Source organism: Eriocheir sinensis, chromosome 61, assembly GCF_024679095.1.
Source record: "Eriocheir sinensis breed Jianghai 21 chromosome 61, ASM2467909v1, whole genome shotgun sequence".
NCBI lineage: Eukaryota > Metazoa > Arthropoda > Malacostraca > Decapoda > Varunidae > Eriocheir > Eriocheir sinensis.
In genome coordinates this window covers 2,806,347-2,822,052 of record NC_066569.1, presented here as the reverse complement: position 1 = coordinate 2,822,052, position 15,706 = coordinate 2,806,347, and the positions used below count along the sequence as shown (strand labels likewise).

Below are 15,706 nucleotides of genomic sequence, written 5' to 3'. Positions count from 1 at the left end.
TAACCAAACCCACTGAAAGCAACCAAGACATGCCGCGCTATATGTAATGATGGAGTTTGTGGGTTGTCGTACGTAATCTTACCTGTTATATATCTCGAACTGCTGTACCAAACCCACCGAAAGCAACCAAGACATGCCGAGCTCTACGTAACGATGGAGTTTGTGGGTTGTCGTACGAAACCTTACATGTTATATATCTCAAACTGCCGTACCAAACCCACCGAAAGCAACCAAGACATGCCGAGCTCTACGTAACGATGGAGTTTGTGGGTTGTCGTATGTAATCTTACCTGTTATATATCTTGATGTCGGGAATCCATATATCATCGTCGTCGAAGTGCAGACGGTCGATGTTCATGTAGTTCTTCGGCGCCCACTCCAGAAATTCATCCTTCCACGTCTGTTATGTCGAGGAAGAAGGAGGAGGAGGAAGAGGAGGAGGAGGAGGAAGGAATGAAGGAAGGAGTGGAGAGGAATTTAAGACGAGCAAATGGATGTGTGTATTTTTGAGGAGGGAAAGAAAGGGAGAGAATAAAGGAAGGAAGGAAAGGAAAAAGAATGAAAATTAAGGAAGATTGAACAGAGAAGAGGAAGGGAGAGAGGAGGAGGAGGAGGAGGAGGAGGTAATAAATAGGGGAATGGAAGAAAGAAGGGAATGAGAATGGAAGGGAGAGAGGAGAATGAGGGAAGGAAGGAAGGAAGGATTGGAAGGGAATGACAGGGAGGAAGGAAGGATTGGAAGGGAATGACAGGGAAGGAAGGAAAGAAGGATTGGAAGGGAATGACAGGGAGGAAGGAAGGATTGGAAGGGAATGACAGGGAGGAAGGAAGGATTGGAAGGGAATGACAGGGAAGGAAGGAAGGATTGGAAGGGAATGACAGAGGAAGGAAGGATTGGAAGGGAATGACAGGGAGGAAGGAAGGATTGGAAGGGAATGACAGGGAAGGAAGGAAGGATTGGAAGGGAATGACAGGGAGGAAGGAAGGATTGGAAGGGAATGACAGGGAGGAAGGAAGGATTGGAAGGGAATGACAGGGAAGGAAGGAAGGATTGGAAGGGAATGACAGGGAGGAAGGAAGGATTGGAAGGGAATGACAGGGAGGAAGGAAGGATTGGAAGGGAATGACAGGGAGGAAGGAAGGATTGGAAGGGAATGACAGGGAGGAAGGAAGGATTGGAAGGGAATGACAGGGAGGAAGGAAGGATTGGAAGGGAATGACAGGGAGGAAGGAAGGAAGGATTGGAAGGGAATGACAGGGAGGAAGGAAGGATTGGAAGGGAATGACAGGGAAGGAAGGAAGGATTGGAAGGGAATGACAGGGAGGAAGGAAGGATTGGAAGGGAATGACAGGGAAGGAAGGAAGGATTGGAAGGGAATGACAGGGAGGAAGGAAGGAAGGATTGGAATGGAATGAAGGAAGGAGGAAGGAAGGATTGGAAGGAATGACTGGGAGGAAGGAAGGATTGGAAGGGAATGACAGAGAAGGAAGGAAGGATTGGAAGGGAATGACAGGGAAGGATTGGAAATGAATGACAGGGGAGGAAGGAAGGATTGGAAGGGAATGACAGGGAGGAAGGAAGGATTGGAAGGGAATGACAGGGAAGGAAGGAAGGATTGGAAGGAATGACAGGGAGGAAGGAAGAGGAAGGAAGGAATGGAAATGAATGACAGGGAGGAAGGAAGGATTGGAAGGGAATGACAGGGAAGGAAGGAAGGATTGGAAGGGAATGACAGGGAAGGAAGGAAGGATTGGAAGGGAATGACAGGGAAGGAAGGCCGGATTGGAAGGGAATGACAGGGAGGAAGGAAGGAATGGAAATGAATGACAGGGAGGAAGGAAGGATTGAAGGGAATGACAGGAAGGAAGGAAGGATTGAAGGGAATGACAGGGAACGACGGCCGGATTGGAAGGGAATGACAGGGAGGAAGGAAGGATTGGAAGGGAATGACAGGAAGGAAGGAAGGATTGGAAGGGAATGACAGGGAGGAAGGAAGGATTGGAAGGGAATGACAGGGAAGGAAGGAAGGATTGGAAGGGAATGACAGGGAGGAAGGAATGATTGGAAGGGAATGACAGGGAGGAAGGAAGGATTGGAAGGGAATGACAGGGAGGAAGGAAGGAAGGATTGGAAGGGAATGACAGGGAAGGATTGGAAGGGAATGACAGGGAAGGAAGGAAGGATTGGAAGGGAATGACAGGGGAGGAAGGAAGGATTGAAAGGAAATGACAGGGGAGGAAGGAAGGATTGGAAGGGAATGACAGTGAAGGATTGGAAATGAATGACAGGGATCGAAGGAAGGAAGGATTGGAAGGGAATGACAGGGGAGGAAGGAAGGATTGGAAGGGAATGACAGAGAAGGATTGGAAGGGAATGACAGGGAAGGATTGGAAGGGAATGACAGGGAAGGAAGGAAGGATTGGAAGGGAATGACAGGGAAGGATTGGAAGGGAAGGAAGGAAGGATTGGAAGGGAATGACAGGGAAGGATTGGAAGGGAATGACAGGGAAGGAAGGAAGGATTGGAAGGGAATGACAGGGAAGGATTGGAAATGAATGACAGGGAAGGATTGGAAATGAATGACAGGGAAGGAAGGAAGGATTGGAAGGGAAGGATTGGAAGGGAATGACAGGGAAGGATTGGAAATGAATGACAGGGAAGGATTGGAAATGAATGACAGGGAAGGATTGGAAATGAATGACAGGGAAGGAAGGAAGGATTGGAAGGGAATGACAGAAAGAATAATGAATAAAAAAAAGGAATGAAGAATGAACAGGGAAAGGAAAGAAGAAGGAGGAGAGGAGAGGAAGAAGGGAATAAATCAATGGAAAAGGAGGGGAATGGAAGATTAGGTAAGTCAAACGTTAACAAGATACGAAAATAGATTAAAATAGTATTCCATGAAACTGCAAAGCATAATATTCATGAGCAGGAATTTGCGTAAACTGACCATGATCGTCCAGGCGTTGACCGAGAACTCCTGCTTCTGGTCGTCCTGAAATGATATGATACGAAATGAGAACAATTTGACGTCTTGATCGTACGAGGAGGGGAAAAAAATGTCAGCATCCGTCCCTGTTTTTCATTATTTATTTATTGATTATTGTTTGTGTTTTCTAAGGTCAAAGAAGGAATCAAATGGGTTCTAATGAGTGTTAGATTGGTTCATGGTACAGAAGAAGGGTTAGACTACCACCAGTGTCATGAAACTACCCCTGGAAATGCCCAAAACTCCTACGAAAGCCTTGTCAAATATGCATTTCTTAGGTTCATGATACAGAAGAAGGGTTAGACTACCACCAGGGTCAAAAAACTACTTCTGGAAATGCTCAAAACTCCTATGAAAGCCTTGTCAAATATGCGTTTCTTAGGTTCATGGTACAGAAGAACGGTCAAACTACCACCAGGGCCATAAAACTACTTCTGGAAATGCTCAAAACTCCTATGAAAGCCTTGTCAAATATGTGTTTCTTAGGTTCATGATACAGAAGGGTCAGACTACCACCAGGGTAAAAAAACTACTTCTGGAAATGCTCAAAACTCCTATGAAAGCCTTGTCAAATATGCGTTTTTTAGGTTCATGATACAGAAGAAGGGTTAGACTACCACCAGGGCCATAAAACTACTTCTGGAAATGCTCAAAACTCCTACGAAAGCCTTGTTAAATATGTGTTTCTTAGGTTCATGGTACAGAAGAAGGGTCAAACTACCACCATTGTCAGGAAACTACCCCTGGAAATGTCCAAAACTCCTACGAAAGCCTTGTCAAATATGTGTTTCTTAGGTTCATGGTACAGGAGTAGGGTCAAACTACCACCAGGGTCATGAAACTACCACTGGAAATGCCCTAAACTCCTACAAAAGCCTTGTCAAATATGTGTTTCTTAGGTTCATGGTACAGAAGAAGGGTCAGACCACCACCAGGGTCATAAAACTACCCCTGGAAATGTCCAAAACTCCTACGAAAGCCTTGTCAAATATGTGTTTCTTAGGTTCATGGTACAGAAGAACGGTCAAACTACCACCAGGGTCAGGAAACTACCCTTGGAAATGCCCAAAACTTCTACGAAAACCTTGTCAAATATGTCTTTCTTAGGTTCATGGTACAGAAGAAGGGTCAGACCACCACCAGGGTCATAAAACTACTTCTGGAAATGTCCAAAACTCCTAGGAAAGCCTTGTCAAATGCGTGAACTTTGCCGACAAAATATTTGATAATACAGCCCATATACGTAAACACATATAAATAAAAACATGTACAAAACAACCCACTCCCTTCCTTTCCTTACCAAGTGTATATTCTTTAGTGACAGGCCCAGGGTGACAGTGGTGGGCTTGCTGGGGTCCTTGACGGGGCGAGCGTTCTTGTTATAATCTTGCATCTTGTTGTCGTAGAGTCGCTTGATCCAGTTGTCCATCGCGGGGGAGTTATCAGCGGCCTTGGAGCTGATGTCCAAGTTGAAGCTGCTGTCATCAAGTCCTGCAGGGACGGATGCACTTCAAGTTTGTTATATATATATATATATATATATATATATATATATATATATATATATATATATATATATATATATATATATATATATACACAGAGGTGGGCGCAGTATTGAAAAATCGGTAGTGCGGTTGCGGTAGTGCGGCCCCATTTTTTTCTTTCCCAGTGCGGTACGCGGTGTGCGGTATTGCGGTAGCGGTAGTCAAAATAAAACAAAATACTCCAGTGCCTATCCTGGCTATCCAAGCAAAGGAAACATGCCTAAAATAGTACAATGAAAAACGTCCGGCACCACGGACGGGTCCGGGGTTGAAATGGCCGGCACCGCGCGGGTTAGGAAGACTCGCAGCGTAGTAGTTTAGTCTGTCTATTTAGTATTTAATTTTGAACAGTAACTGAAAAGTCAGTATATGATTGAATCACTGAATCAGATGACTGATACCGATTGACTGATTGAGTCTGATTCACTGTAAAAAAAAGAGAAAAAAAAAAGAAACATTTCTGTGAGCATGCCGCGCTGCAAATGTCTTCGATGGTTTTCAAAGTACCGCAAAAAAGTACCGTAGGATATTTTAGTGCGGTCCGCGGTAATGCGGTATTTTCAGAAATTTTGCGGTACGTAGTGCGGTACTTTTTTTGTGATGCGGTACTACCGCACTACCGCACTTGCCCACCTCTGTATATATATATATATATATATATATATAGAGGAGAGAGAGAGAGAGAGAGAGAGAGAGAGAGAGAGAGAGAGAGAGAGAGAGAGAGAGAGAGAGAGAGAGAGAGAGAGAGAGAGAGAGAGAGAGAGAGAGAGAGAGAGAGAGAGAGAGAGAGAGAGAGAGAGGAAAATTCCAAGTAGATTAGCTCACGTGGTTACCTTTTTGCCTTGAACCGCTAATGACATCGTAATCAGGTAAGGCAGCTAGGTAATTCACTGGCCTTGAAGGAGGAGGAGGAGAAGGAGAAATTAAGAGGAGGAGGAAAGATGAACGAATGAGAAGGAAACCGAGAAAGAGAGGAGAAGGAGGAAGAAGAGGAGAAATAAATAGATACATTAAAAGGGAGAAGAAAAGAAGAAAGGAGAATCAGAAAGGGAAACATATAAGAAAAATGAAGAGAGAAAAGAAGGAAGAAAGTAGAAGAGGAGGAGCAAAAGAAAGAGGAATAATACTCATAAAAAGAAGAGATAAGAAAAGGGAAAATAAAGAAAGGAAGAAATGAAAATTAATGAAGACGTAACGAAAGAAGGAGGAGGAGGAGGAAGAGGAAGAAGAAGAAGAGGAGGAATAAAAGAAAACTAAAACTAAAATAAGAAGAGAAGAGAATGATTATGAAAGAGAGGAGGAGAAGAAGGAAATAAGGAGGAGGAATAATATAAATAAAAAGAAGAGAAATGGAAAGGAAGGAGGAAGAAGAGAAAGACGTACAGAAAAACGGAAAAAAAAGAGGAGTAGAGAGGAGGAAGAAGAAGAAGAAGAAGAAGAGGAAGAATATTGATAAAAAAGAAGAGAAATTAAAAGGAAGAAATTGAGAAAGAAAACCACACAAAACAAGGAAATAAGAAGAGACGGAAGAGAGAAGAAATACGACGGAAGAGATCGAGGATGAAGAAGAAGAGGAGGAGGAGGAGGAGGAGGAGGAAGAGGAAGCAAATAACACACTCATAATAAGAAGAAAAAAGAAAAACGTAATTTCAACACCAAATTAACATCACCACTCACCTTGAACCACCACCACCGGCACCACCACCACCACCACCATCATCATCACCACCGTCTTCATCACCAGTTTCATCACCACTGACGTTTGAGCTGACGAGTGCATCTTGAGTGCTTGGTGGTGATGCACACACACACACACACACACGTACACACACACACACACACACGTACACACACAGTCACACTCCACTTCCTTCCTTCCTTTCCTTCCTTCCTTCCTTCCTTCCTTTTCAATTTCTAGTATATAAGTTAGTACTGACACACGAGCCTGACTGACTGACTGACTGACCGATCACTTGTAGGCTATATATCGATTATTACAAAGATTAGATTCACTCACAGATGTTATATAGCAATTACAATATATACGTCTCTCTCTCTCTCTCTCTCTCTCTCTCTCTCTCTCTCTCTCTCTCTCTCTCTCTCTCACACACACACAGATGTTAGGAGTTTCAATAGGTAAGGAGCTCTCTCTCTCTCTCTCTCTCCCCCTCTCACTCTTACTCACTCTCCCTCGCAATACTGAGGAGAGAGAGCGAGAGAGAGAGAGAAAGGTTAAGTTTACTGATAGAGAAGGTTAGGGAGGAGGAGGAGGAGGAAGAGGGGGAAGTGGAGGAGGAGGAGGAGGGGAAGAGATAACAGAAAGAGGAGGAGGAAGAGGAGGAGTTTGATTATGGAAGTTGAGAGATACAACCATCGACTCTATTGATAGGTTTGATAAGGTTGAGAGAGAGAGAGAGAGAGAGAGAGAGAGAGAGAGAGAGATTGAAATTGTTAACAGTAGCATATATATATTTACTCAACCCCCTCTCTCTCTCTCTCTCTCTCTCTCTCTCTCTCTCTCGTGCCATAATCTTATATACGTTTAAAGATAACATGTTTATATCAGGTATCTTTATCTTATCAGTGCGCATGAGTATGAATCTCTCTCTCTCTCTCTCTCTCTCTCTCTCTCTCTCTCTCTCTCTCTCTCTCTCTCATTATAATTCCTTTTCCACAGAGAGAGAGAGAGAGAGAGAGAGAGAGAGAGAGAGAGAGAGAGAGAGAGAGAGATTAATAAAGGCGAAGAGAAGAAAGGAAAAATGTATCATTATTATTATTATTATTATTATTATTATTATTATTATTATTATTATTATTATTATTATTATATTCTAAAAAAAAATGTTGGTAGTAAATGGCAAAATTATAGAGTAGAACATTTACCTGTCCTATTATCATCAAGTTATATGGCACAATGTTTCTTTAATGTACCTATCTATCTATCTGTTACTATCAATATATGTGGTAGAATATATAAGTTTTTTTTGCGTGGATATATAATGCGTTCTGCTTTGTAATTCTTTGTATACCTATCATCATCAAATTATATGGTGGCCCTCAGGTATAGTTGATGCTTTCTGACACTCAAACATGGTCGCAATGCATTAATTCTGTCTGCTGTTTTTATTTATTATTATTATTTTTTGCGGTGTTGTCTGTAGCGCCGATGGTCTGTCTTGAGGGGCTCTTGGACGGCCCCAACTCGGTAGTGGAGCGGGCGAATTTTTTTATGGTGTCTGCCGTGATGCGTAACTCGCCTGCACCAGGTAAGAGAGAGAGAGGGATAAAATGGAGGAAGAAAGGAAGGAAGGGTAACAGATGGAGAGAGAAAGAGAGAGGGTGTGTGAGTGAGAGAGTGAAAGAGGGGAGAGAGAAGGAAACATGGAGAGAAAAAGAGTAAGGAAGGGAAAATGAAGGAAGGAAAGAGAGAAAGGAGGAGAAACACACACACACACACGTACACACACAACCTTTCTCTCTCTCTCTCTCTCTCTCTCTCTCTCTGAAGGCAGGGTTGGCAATATCCGGGCAGCACGTGGCTAACCTTCACACACTCGGCGAGGGTTGAAAAATCAGTGGTTGGTATTTTAAGACACTTTTGCTTCTGACATCAACTATTTCTAGAGGTCAAAGAGGGATCGATCAATCGGATTCTATTGAGTGTTTCTTTAGGTTCATGGTACAGAAGAAGGGTCAACCTACCACCAGTGCCATTAAACTACCCCTGGAAATGCCCTAAACGCATACGAAAGCCTTATCAAATATGTGTACTTGGGGGACAAAATGTCTTAAAATACGACCCATTGAGTGTGTTAAATTTTGTTGGGGCTGGAACTGCACGCTAAAGGTCCTCGATGGAGCTCACCACGCCCGCACGCTGACAATTCTGCGAACTTCCTATTCAGATCCCGATATGATGATAAAATTAGGCGTGATTATCCACCTTCTGAATAAGATTTGACTCTTCCTGGGTGAGTCCATATATATAGGTACCAAATTTACGAAAACTAATCGTGGAGGAGGAGAATGGGTAGGTGGGAGAGGAGGTTGAGGGCAGTAACTATGGCAGAAGAGGATACAGGAGGTGAAAGATGGACAGACAGCACAGGAGTATATGAGACGAATGGAGGAAGGGAGACTTTCTTCCCTTCGACCTCTTCTCCTTTCCTTTGCATCCTTCCATCCTCCTCACTTTCCCTTTTTCTTTGATCAAGGCCTTTCTTTTTTTAGCCCTTGTCCCCTACCATTGTATCTTCTTAGTTTCCTGGTGCTATTTCCACATGTATCCTTATAATCACAATCTGTACTGCCTGGGGGTTGGGATGGCATACTCCTCCATTCTCCTTTGTTGTTAACTTGCAACAATAAACTATCAATTAATCATCAAAACCGCATATTTGGAGTTAATTCTCTTTTCCTTTTATCAGCAGATCAACCCTCTTCTTGTCTGGATTGATTTATCGTGTTTCGTGACACGTGGAGGTCTTATGGAGATGGTTAATATTATAGTGAAGAGGAATAGTCATTTTTCTTAACGTGGACATAATTACTTAAGTTTCCCTTAGTAAATCGGTTCAAACGTAGACTCAAGTAATTTTATACGACCCCCTAACTATTAATATATACGTATTGTTTAAGTATATGAATAGTTTGTGTATATTTGGTTGTATATAGGTTGTATTATGTGTGAGTTTTGAATTAGAGAATAGAGAAAGATATAGGTAGATAGATTTGAGGAAGAATTAAAGAAGGAAGGTAATGAATGGAGAGGAAATGAAAGGATAGAGATAGATAGAATGGAAGGAAACAAAGAAGGAAGGAGAAGAAAGGATAGAGATAGAGATGGAGGAAGAGAGGAGGGAAACAAAGAAGGAAGGAGAGGAAAGGATAAAGATAGATAGAATGGAAGAAAAAAAGAAGGAAGGAGAAGAAAGGATAGAGATAGAGATGGAGGAAGAGAGGGGGGAAACAAAGAAGGAAGGAGAGGAAAGGATAGAGATAGATAGAATGGAGGGAAACAAAGAATGAATGAAGGAGAAGAAAGGATAGAGATAGAGATGGAGGAAGAGAGAAGGGAAAAAAAGAAGGAAGGAGAGGAAAGGATAGAGATAGATAGAATGGAGGGAAACAAAGAATGAATGAAGGAGAAGAAAGGATAGAGATAGAGATGGAAGAAGAGAGGAGGGAAACAAAGAAGGAAGGAGAGGAAAGGATAGAGATAGATAGAATGGAGGAAAAAAAGAAGGAAGGAGAAGAAAGGATAGAGATAGAGATGGAAGAAGAGAGGAGGGAAAAAATGAAGGAAGGAGAGGAAAGGATAGAGATAGATAGAATGGAGGGAAACAAAGAATGAAGGAGAAGAAAGGGTAGAGATAGAGATGGAGGAAGAGAGGAGGGAAACAAAGAAGGAAGGAGAGGAAAGGATAGAGATAGATAAAGAGGATGAAGAAGAATTAAAGAAAGGAGGGAAATAAAGAAGGAAAGATAAAGAGGGAGAGGGAAGGATAGAAAAAGAAAGGAATTATAGAGAGAGAGAAAGAGAGAGAGAGAGAGAGAGAGAGAGAGAGAGAGAGAGAGAGAGAGAGAGAGGTATTCATGATGTAGGCAAAGGAATGAATGAATTGACAAAGGAGGAAGTGAGTCAGAGAGAGAGAGAGAGAGAGAGAGAGAGAGAGAGAGAAACCGTCCTTGAGATAGAGACTGTACTGAATGGGAGGAAGAAGAACCAAGGGAGAGGGAGGGGGAGAGAGAGGAGGGAGAGAGAGAGAGAGAGAGAGGGAGGGAGACAGCCGGAGGGGAGGGAGTGTGTAGACCGTTTCCTCCCTTGAAAACGCACACAGGGAGATAAATACGTACACAGAATCCATGTACGTGTGTGTGTGTACGTGTGAGAGCTCGGAAAATTGGTGTACACGAGGGAGGGAGGAAGGGAGAGAAAGGAAGGAAGGGAGAGGTATTTCCACCTGCCTCTCCCTTAATCATCACCTGTCCCTCACCTGGCGTGGGTGTTGGTGGTGGTGAGTGGTGATGAAGTGGCGTTAAAGTGGTGATGAGGGGGTATATGTGGTGGTGGTGGTGGTGTTGAGTGATGATGAGGAAATGGTGATGAGTGGTGGTGGTGAGTGGTGATGAGGGTATACGTGTGGTGGTGGTGGTGGTGTTGAATGGTGATGAGGGGGTATGTGTGGTGGTGTTGAGTGGTGATGAGGCAAGAGGAAATGGTGATGAGTGGTGTCTAAGTGGTGGTGATGAGGGTTTACGTGTGGTGGTGGTGGTGAGTGGTGATGAGGAAAGGGGAAATGGTGATGAGTGGTGGTGGTGAGTGGTGGTGGTGAGTGGTGATGAGGAAAGGGGAAGTGGTGGTGGTGGTGGTGATGAGTGGTGGTGGTGGTAGTTTTAGTAGTGGTGGTGGTGATGAAGGAGGTGGTGGTGGTGACTGGTGTTGAAGTGTTAATGGTGGTGGTGGTTAGTGGTGATAAATGGTGTTGAAATGGTGATGATAATAAGTCCCTCCCCTTCTCTCTACCTCCTTCAACTCCACCTCATCTCAACCATTTCTTATTCCTTCAAACGCAACCTAACAACCAATTTTCATAATCAACCCCAAACCTAATTATTTTCCGCCATCTTCCGCCATGCAGCCAAAGATACTCAACCACTTCGTCAGCGATGGACCGGGCTTGGCGGCTTCGGCGGTGAGCGTGGCGGCTGCGATCGTCATGTCGTGCTGTGTTCCGAACATGTCTCCGTCTTCCGCCAGTGTCTCCTGATAGAGGTACGATCGAGGCGAGAGTATTTAGTTATTTATTTATTTATTTTTACAGCAAAGGAGACGGCTCAAGGGCAACAAAAAGAGTGTAGAAAAAAAAACCTCACCTTGTCGTATAGAAAGTCTCGTTAGTAAGGAAGCATGTATGAATTTTCTGAGGCTAGACGTATTGTAACTGTTTGGGGTTTTGTTAGGTCATGATAGCCAGCTCCTTATGGTATAAATCAACAAAGAATGGCCTCACTTTGTTGTATAGGATGTCTCATTAGTAAGGAAGTATATTTTAATTTTTTGAGTCAAGACGTATAGTGACTGTTTAGGGTTTTGTCAGGTTAAGTTAGATTAAGTTTAGAGTATTTTCAAACACATGATAGCCAGCACCTCATGGTATAAATCAACAAAGAATGACCTCACTTTGTTGTATAGAAAGTCTCATTAGTAAGGAAGCATGTATGAATTTTCTGAGTCAAGGCCTATAGTAACTGTTTGGGGTTTTGTTGGGTTATGTTAGGTTAAGTTTAGGGTATCTTCAAACACATGATAGCCAGCACCTCATGGTATAAATCAACAAAGAATGACCTCACTTTGTCGTATAGAAAGTCTCATTAGTAAGGAAGCATGTATGAATTTTCTGAGTCAAGGCCTAGAGTAACTGCTTGTGGTTTTGTCAGGTTATGATAGGTTAAGTTTAGGGTATCTTCAAACACATGATAGCCAGCACCTTATGGTATAAATCAACAAAGAATGACCTCACTTTGTTGTATAGAAAGTCTCATTAGTAAGGAAGCATGTATGAATTTTCTGAGTCAAGACGTATTGTAACTGTTTGGGGTTTTGTTAGGTTAGGTTAGATTAAGTTTAGAGTAGCCTCAAACACATGATTTTACATCTATACTTACCTTCCTCCCTTATGCCAGGTCCAATATGACACTCTCTCCTTCGTTACATCCTTACGTACCTTCCTCCTCCCTAACGCCAGGTTCAAAACAATGCCATTCAATCTACGTAATTTCTTTTCCCCACATTTTTCTCTCCCTATCCTCAAATCATCCTCCTTTCCGTTCCTTCTTTTACATCTACCTTCCTACCCCCTTACGCCAGGTCCAGAACAATGCCATTCACTCTACGTAATTTCCTTTTTCTCTCCCTATCCTCAACTCCTCCTTTTCATCCATTCTTTTACATCCCTCCTCCCCTTACGCCAGGTCCAAAACAATGCCATTCACTCTACGTAATTTCTCGCCTCCACATTTTTCTCTCCCTATCCTCAAATCCTCCTCCTTTCCATCCCTTCTTTTATGTCCCTCCTCCCCTTTACGCCAGGTTCAAAACAATGCCATTCACTCTATGTAATTTCTCTTCCTATCCTCAAATCATCATCCTTCCCATACCGTCTTTTACGTCTACCTCCCTACCCCCTTACGCCAGGTCCAGTACGATGCCATTCAAGCTACGACTGAAGAAGACGCGGCAGTACAATGTCCTGTCGCGTAACGTCCTCGTCATCAGTGTGGAGTTGCTGGACAAGACGACGCTGGAATGCACTCTCTCGGCGGACTCGACGGGACAAGACTGCCTCCACAATGTCTGCCAGCGTCTCTCTCTACACCAGGTAAGAGAGAGAGGGAGAGGAGGAGGAGGAGGAGGGATGGGAGAGGGAGAGAGAGGCATAGAAGATAAAATGGAGGAAGAAAGGAAGGAAGGGTAACAGATGGAGAGATAAAGAGAGAGTGTGTGTGTGTGTGTGTGTGAGAGAGAGAGAGAGAGAGAGAGAGAGAGAGAGAGAGAGAGAGAGAGAGAGAGAGTAAGGAAGGGAAAATGAAGGAAAGAGAGAAAGGAGAGAGTAGGAAAAAGGAGGAGAAACACACACACACGTACACACACAACCTCCCTCTCTCTCTCTCTCTCTCTCTCTCTCTCTCTCTCTCTCTCTCTCTCTCTCTCTCTTACTCCTTTACTTTCATCCTCCCTTCCTCCCTCCCTTCCTTCTTCTGCTCATCCATTCTATAACACACCCATCTATCCATCTATTTATTTATATTATCTATCTATCTATCCCACAGCCGGAGTTCCTGGGGCTTCGTTACATGAGCAAAAAGCCGTATCCAAAAGTTCGCTGGGTGGAGCTGGACCGCCCCCTCAAGAAGCAGCTTGACAAGTACGCCCAATCGCCCGCCCTCGCCCTTGCCGTCCTCTACTACATACATGACGTCTCCCTGCTCCAAGACGACGTGACGAGGTGAGTTACGACAATCGGGGGATAGAAGGGAGGTAGATACGTAAAAAAAGGAGCGAAAGGGAGAGGAATTTGAGGATAGAGAAAGAGAAAAAATGTTGAGAAAAGAAATTACATAGCTTGAATGGCGTTGTTTTGACCGTTTATCTAGACTTATACTTGGTTTACGTAATGACAAAAATGCAATCTTCAATACATATACCAACCAAAGTTACTAAGCCATACGGTATCTTTTTATGTATCAAGACAAACCAAGACCAGAACAATGCCATTCACTCTACGTAATTTCCTTTCTCCACATTTTTCTCTCCCTATCCTCAACTACTCCATTTCATCCATTCTTTTACGTCTACCTCCCTACCCCCTTCAACAGTTTATATAGACTTACGTTATGTTTACGTAATTAAAAAAATGTTACGTATGCCAACCAAAGTTACTAAGCCATACGGTATCTTTTTATGCATCAAGACAAACCGAGACTAAAATCACCCTTCGGAAACCTTCAACAGTTTATATAGACTTACATTAGGTTTACGTAATTAAAAAAATGTTACGTATGCCAACCAAAGCTACTAAACCATGTGATATCTTTTTATGCATCAAGACAAACCGAGACTAAAATCACCCTTCACAAACCTTCAACAGTTTATATAGACTTACATTATGTTTACGTAATTAAAAAAAAAATCTTATGTACATATACCAACCAAAGTTACTAAACCATACGATATCTTTTTATGTATCAAGACAAACCGAGACTAAGAACACCCCTTGTAAGCCTTCGACTGTATACATAGACTTACATTAGCTTTACGTAATTAAAAGAAATCTTGTTATGTATACTAACTGAACCATGCAGTATCTTCTTACGTCTCAAGATAAGCCTTCGACAGTTCATATAGACTTACATTAGGTTTACGTAATTAGAAAATCTTGTTTCGTATACTAACTGAACTATACAGTATCTTCTTACGTCTCAAGATAAGCCTTCGACAGTTCATATAGACTTACATTAGGTTTACGTAATTACCTCCAAAAATCTAACTACGTATACGAACCAAAATTGCTAAACCATACAATATTTTTTTTACGTATTGAGACAAATTGAAACTAATGACACCTTTCGTAATTCTTTGCTTACTTTACTTTAGGTTTACGTAATTACAAAAGAAAAAATCTCCTTACGTATACCAACCAAAGTTACTAAACCGTACACTATCTTTTTTACGTATCGAGACAAATTGAAACTAATGACACCTTTCGTAATTCTTCCCTTCCTTTACTTTAGGTTTATGTAATTACCCCCCCAAAATCTCATTACGTAAACCAACCAAAGTTACTAAACCATACAATATCTTTTTTACGTATCGAGACAAATTGAAACTAAATGACACCTTTCGTAATTCTTCGCTTCCTTTACTTTAGGTTTACGTAATTACAAAAAATAAATCTCATTACGTATATCAACCAAAGTTACTAAACCGTACGATATCTTTTTTACGTGTCGAGACAAACTGAGACTAGAGACACCTTTAGTAACCCTTTGACCTTTCCCTCCACAGGTCGCACTACTTCTTACAGGTCAAGCAGGATGTTCTGGAGGGCAAACTACGCTGCAACCATGAGCAGGCCGTCCTACTCGCTTCGTACAGCCTGCAGGGTGAGTATACGTACAGGCTGGGGGGTAGGGTAGGGTAGGCTGGGGCAGGTTGTGCTAGTTCATTTTCTTTCTTGTTTTGTTTTCCTTCCATTCTTTTTTTTCTTTCCATTTTCTTTCTTTTTCTCTTTCTCATATTCTTTGTTTTTCCTTTTTTTCATTTCTTTATTTTCCACACTCAATCATCTCATTCTTCTCCTTTCTCTTCCTCCTCCTCTTTATCTTCTACCTTTCATACCCTCTTTCTTTTAACTTCTTCCTTCTCTTCTTAGCTCCTCCTCCTCCTCTTCTTCCTTCTCTACCTTCTTTTCCTTTCCTTCCTTATTTCCTGCGTCTCACCTCTTTCATTTCTCTCCTTATTACGTATTCACCTCCTTATCATTACGCTCTTCCTCTCCCCTCGGCAGCGGAGTTCGGCGACCACCAGCCCGATCGACACACAGCGGAGTACCTCAAGGACTTCAAACTGTTCCCGAAAGTAAGTCCTGAAGTCGTCAGTATGTAGTT

At 42.6% G+C, this 15,706-nt stretch overlaps 2 protein-coding genes and 1 long non-coding RNA gene across 10 annotated transcripts in view; 2 read left to right on the top strand and 1 right to left on the bottom strand.

Moving 5' to 3' along the window:
* The window catches only part of LOC126986123 (neuronal acetylcholine receptor subunit alpha-7-like), a 17,513-nt gene extending 10,781 nt beyond the window's left edge, over positions 1-6,732 (bottom strand). For all 5 annotated transcript variants that reach the window (XR_007739296.1, XR_007739298.1, XR_007739297.1 and 2 more), the window contains exons 1-4: positions 6,215-6,732; positions 4,291-4,481; positions 2,952-2,996; positions 291-400 (exon numbers count right to left, since the gene is read on the bottom strand). Coding sequence is in view for 2 of the 5 variants with exons in the window: in XM_050841905.1 (XP_050697862.1) it covers positions 291-400; positions 2,952-2,996; positions 4,291-4,481; positions 6,215-6,317 (449 nt within the window). In the remaining 3 variants the exon portion in view is untranslated. The remainder of the gene's footprint in view (positions 1-290; positions 401-2,951; positions 2,997-4,290; positions 4,482-6,214) is intronic.
* Positions 3,003-4,280, top strand: LOC126986125 (uncharacterized). Its single transcript, XR_007739299.1, has 3 exons — positions 3,003-3,372; positions 3,578-3,889; positions 4,098-4,280. It is a non-coding gene; the product is annotated as an uncharacterized LOC126986125 (long non-coding RNA).
* A 3,539-nt stretch (positions 6,733-10,271) lies between the features above and the next one.
* Positions 10,272-15,706, top strand: part of LOC126986119 (tyrosine-protein phosphatase non-receptor type 14-like) — a 29,717-nt gene continuing 24,282 nt past the window's right edge. For 2 of the 4 annotated variants that reach the window (XM_050841846.1, XM_050841843.1), the window contains exons 1-6: positions 10,272-10,404; positions 11,179-11,312; positions 12,735-12,918; positions 13,370-13,545; positions 15,105-15,202; positions 15,607-15,677. In XM_050841846.1, coding sequence (XP_050697803.1) covers positions 12,745-12,918; positions 13,370-13,545; positions 15,105-15,202; positions 15,607-15,677 — 519 coding nt within the window. In that variant the 5' untranslated portion in view covers positions 10,272-10,404; positions 11,179-11,312; positions 12,735-12,744. Of the gene's footprint in view, positions 10,555-11,178; positions 11,313-12,734; positions 12,919-13,369; positions 13,546-15,104; positions 15,203-15,606; positions 15,678-15,706 lie in introns of all 4 variants that reach the window. The other 2 variants (XM_050841845.1, XM_050841844.1) reach the window with 2 other exon arrangements.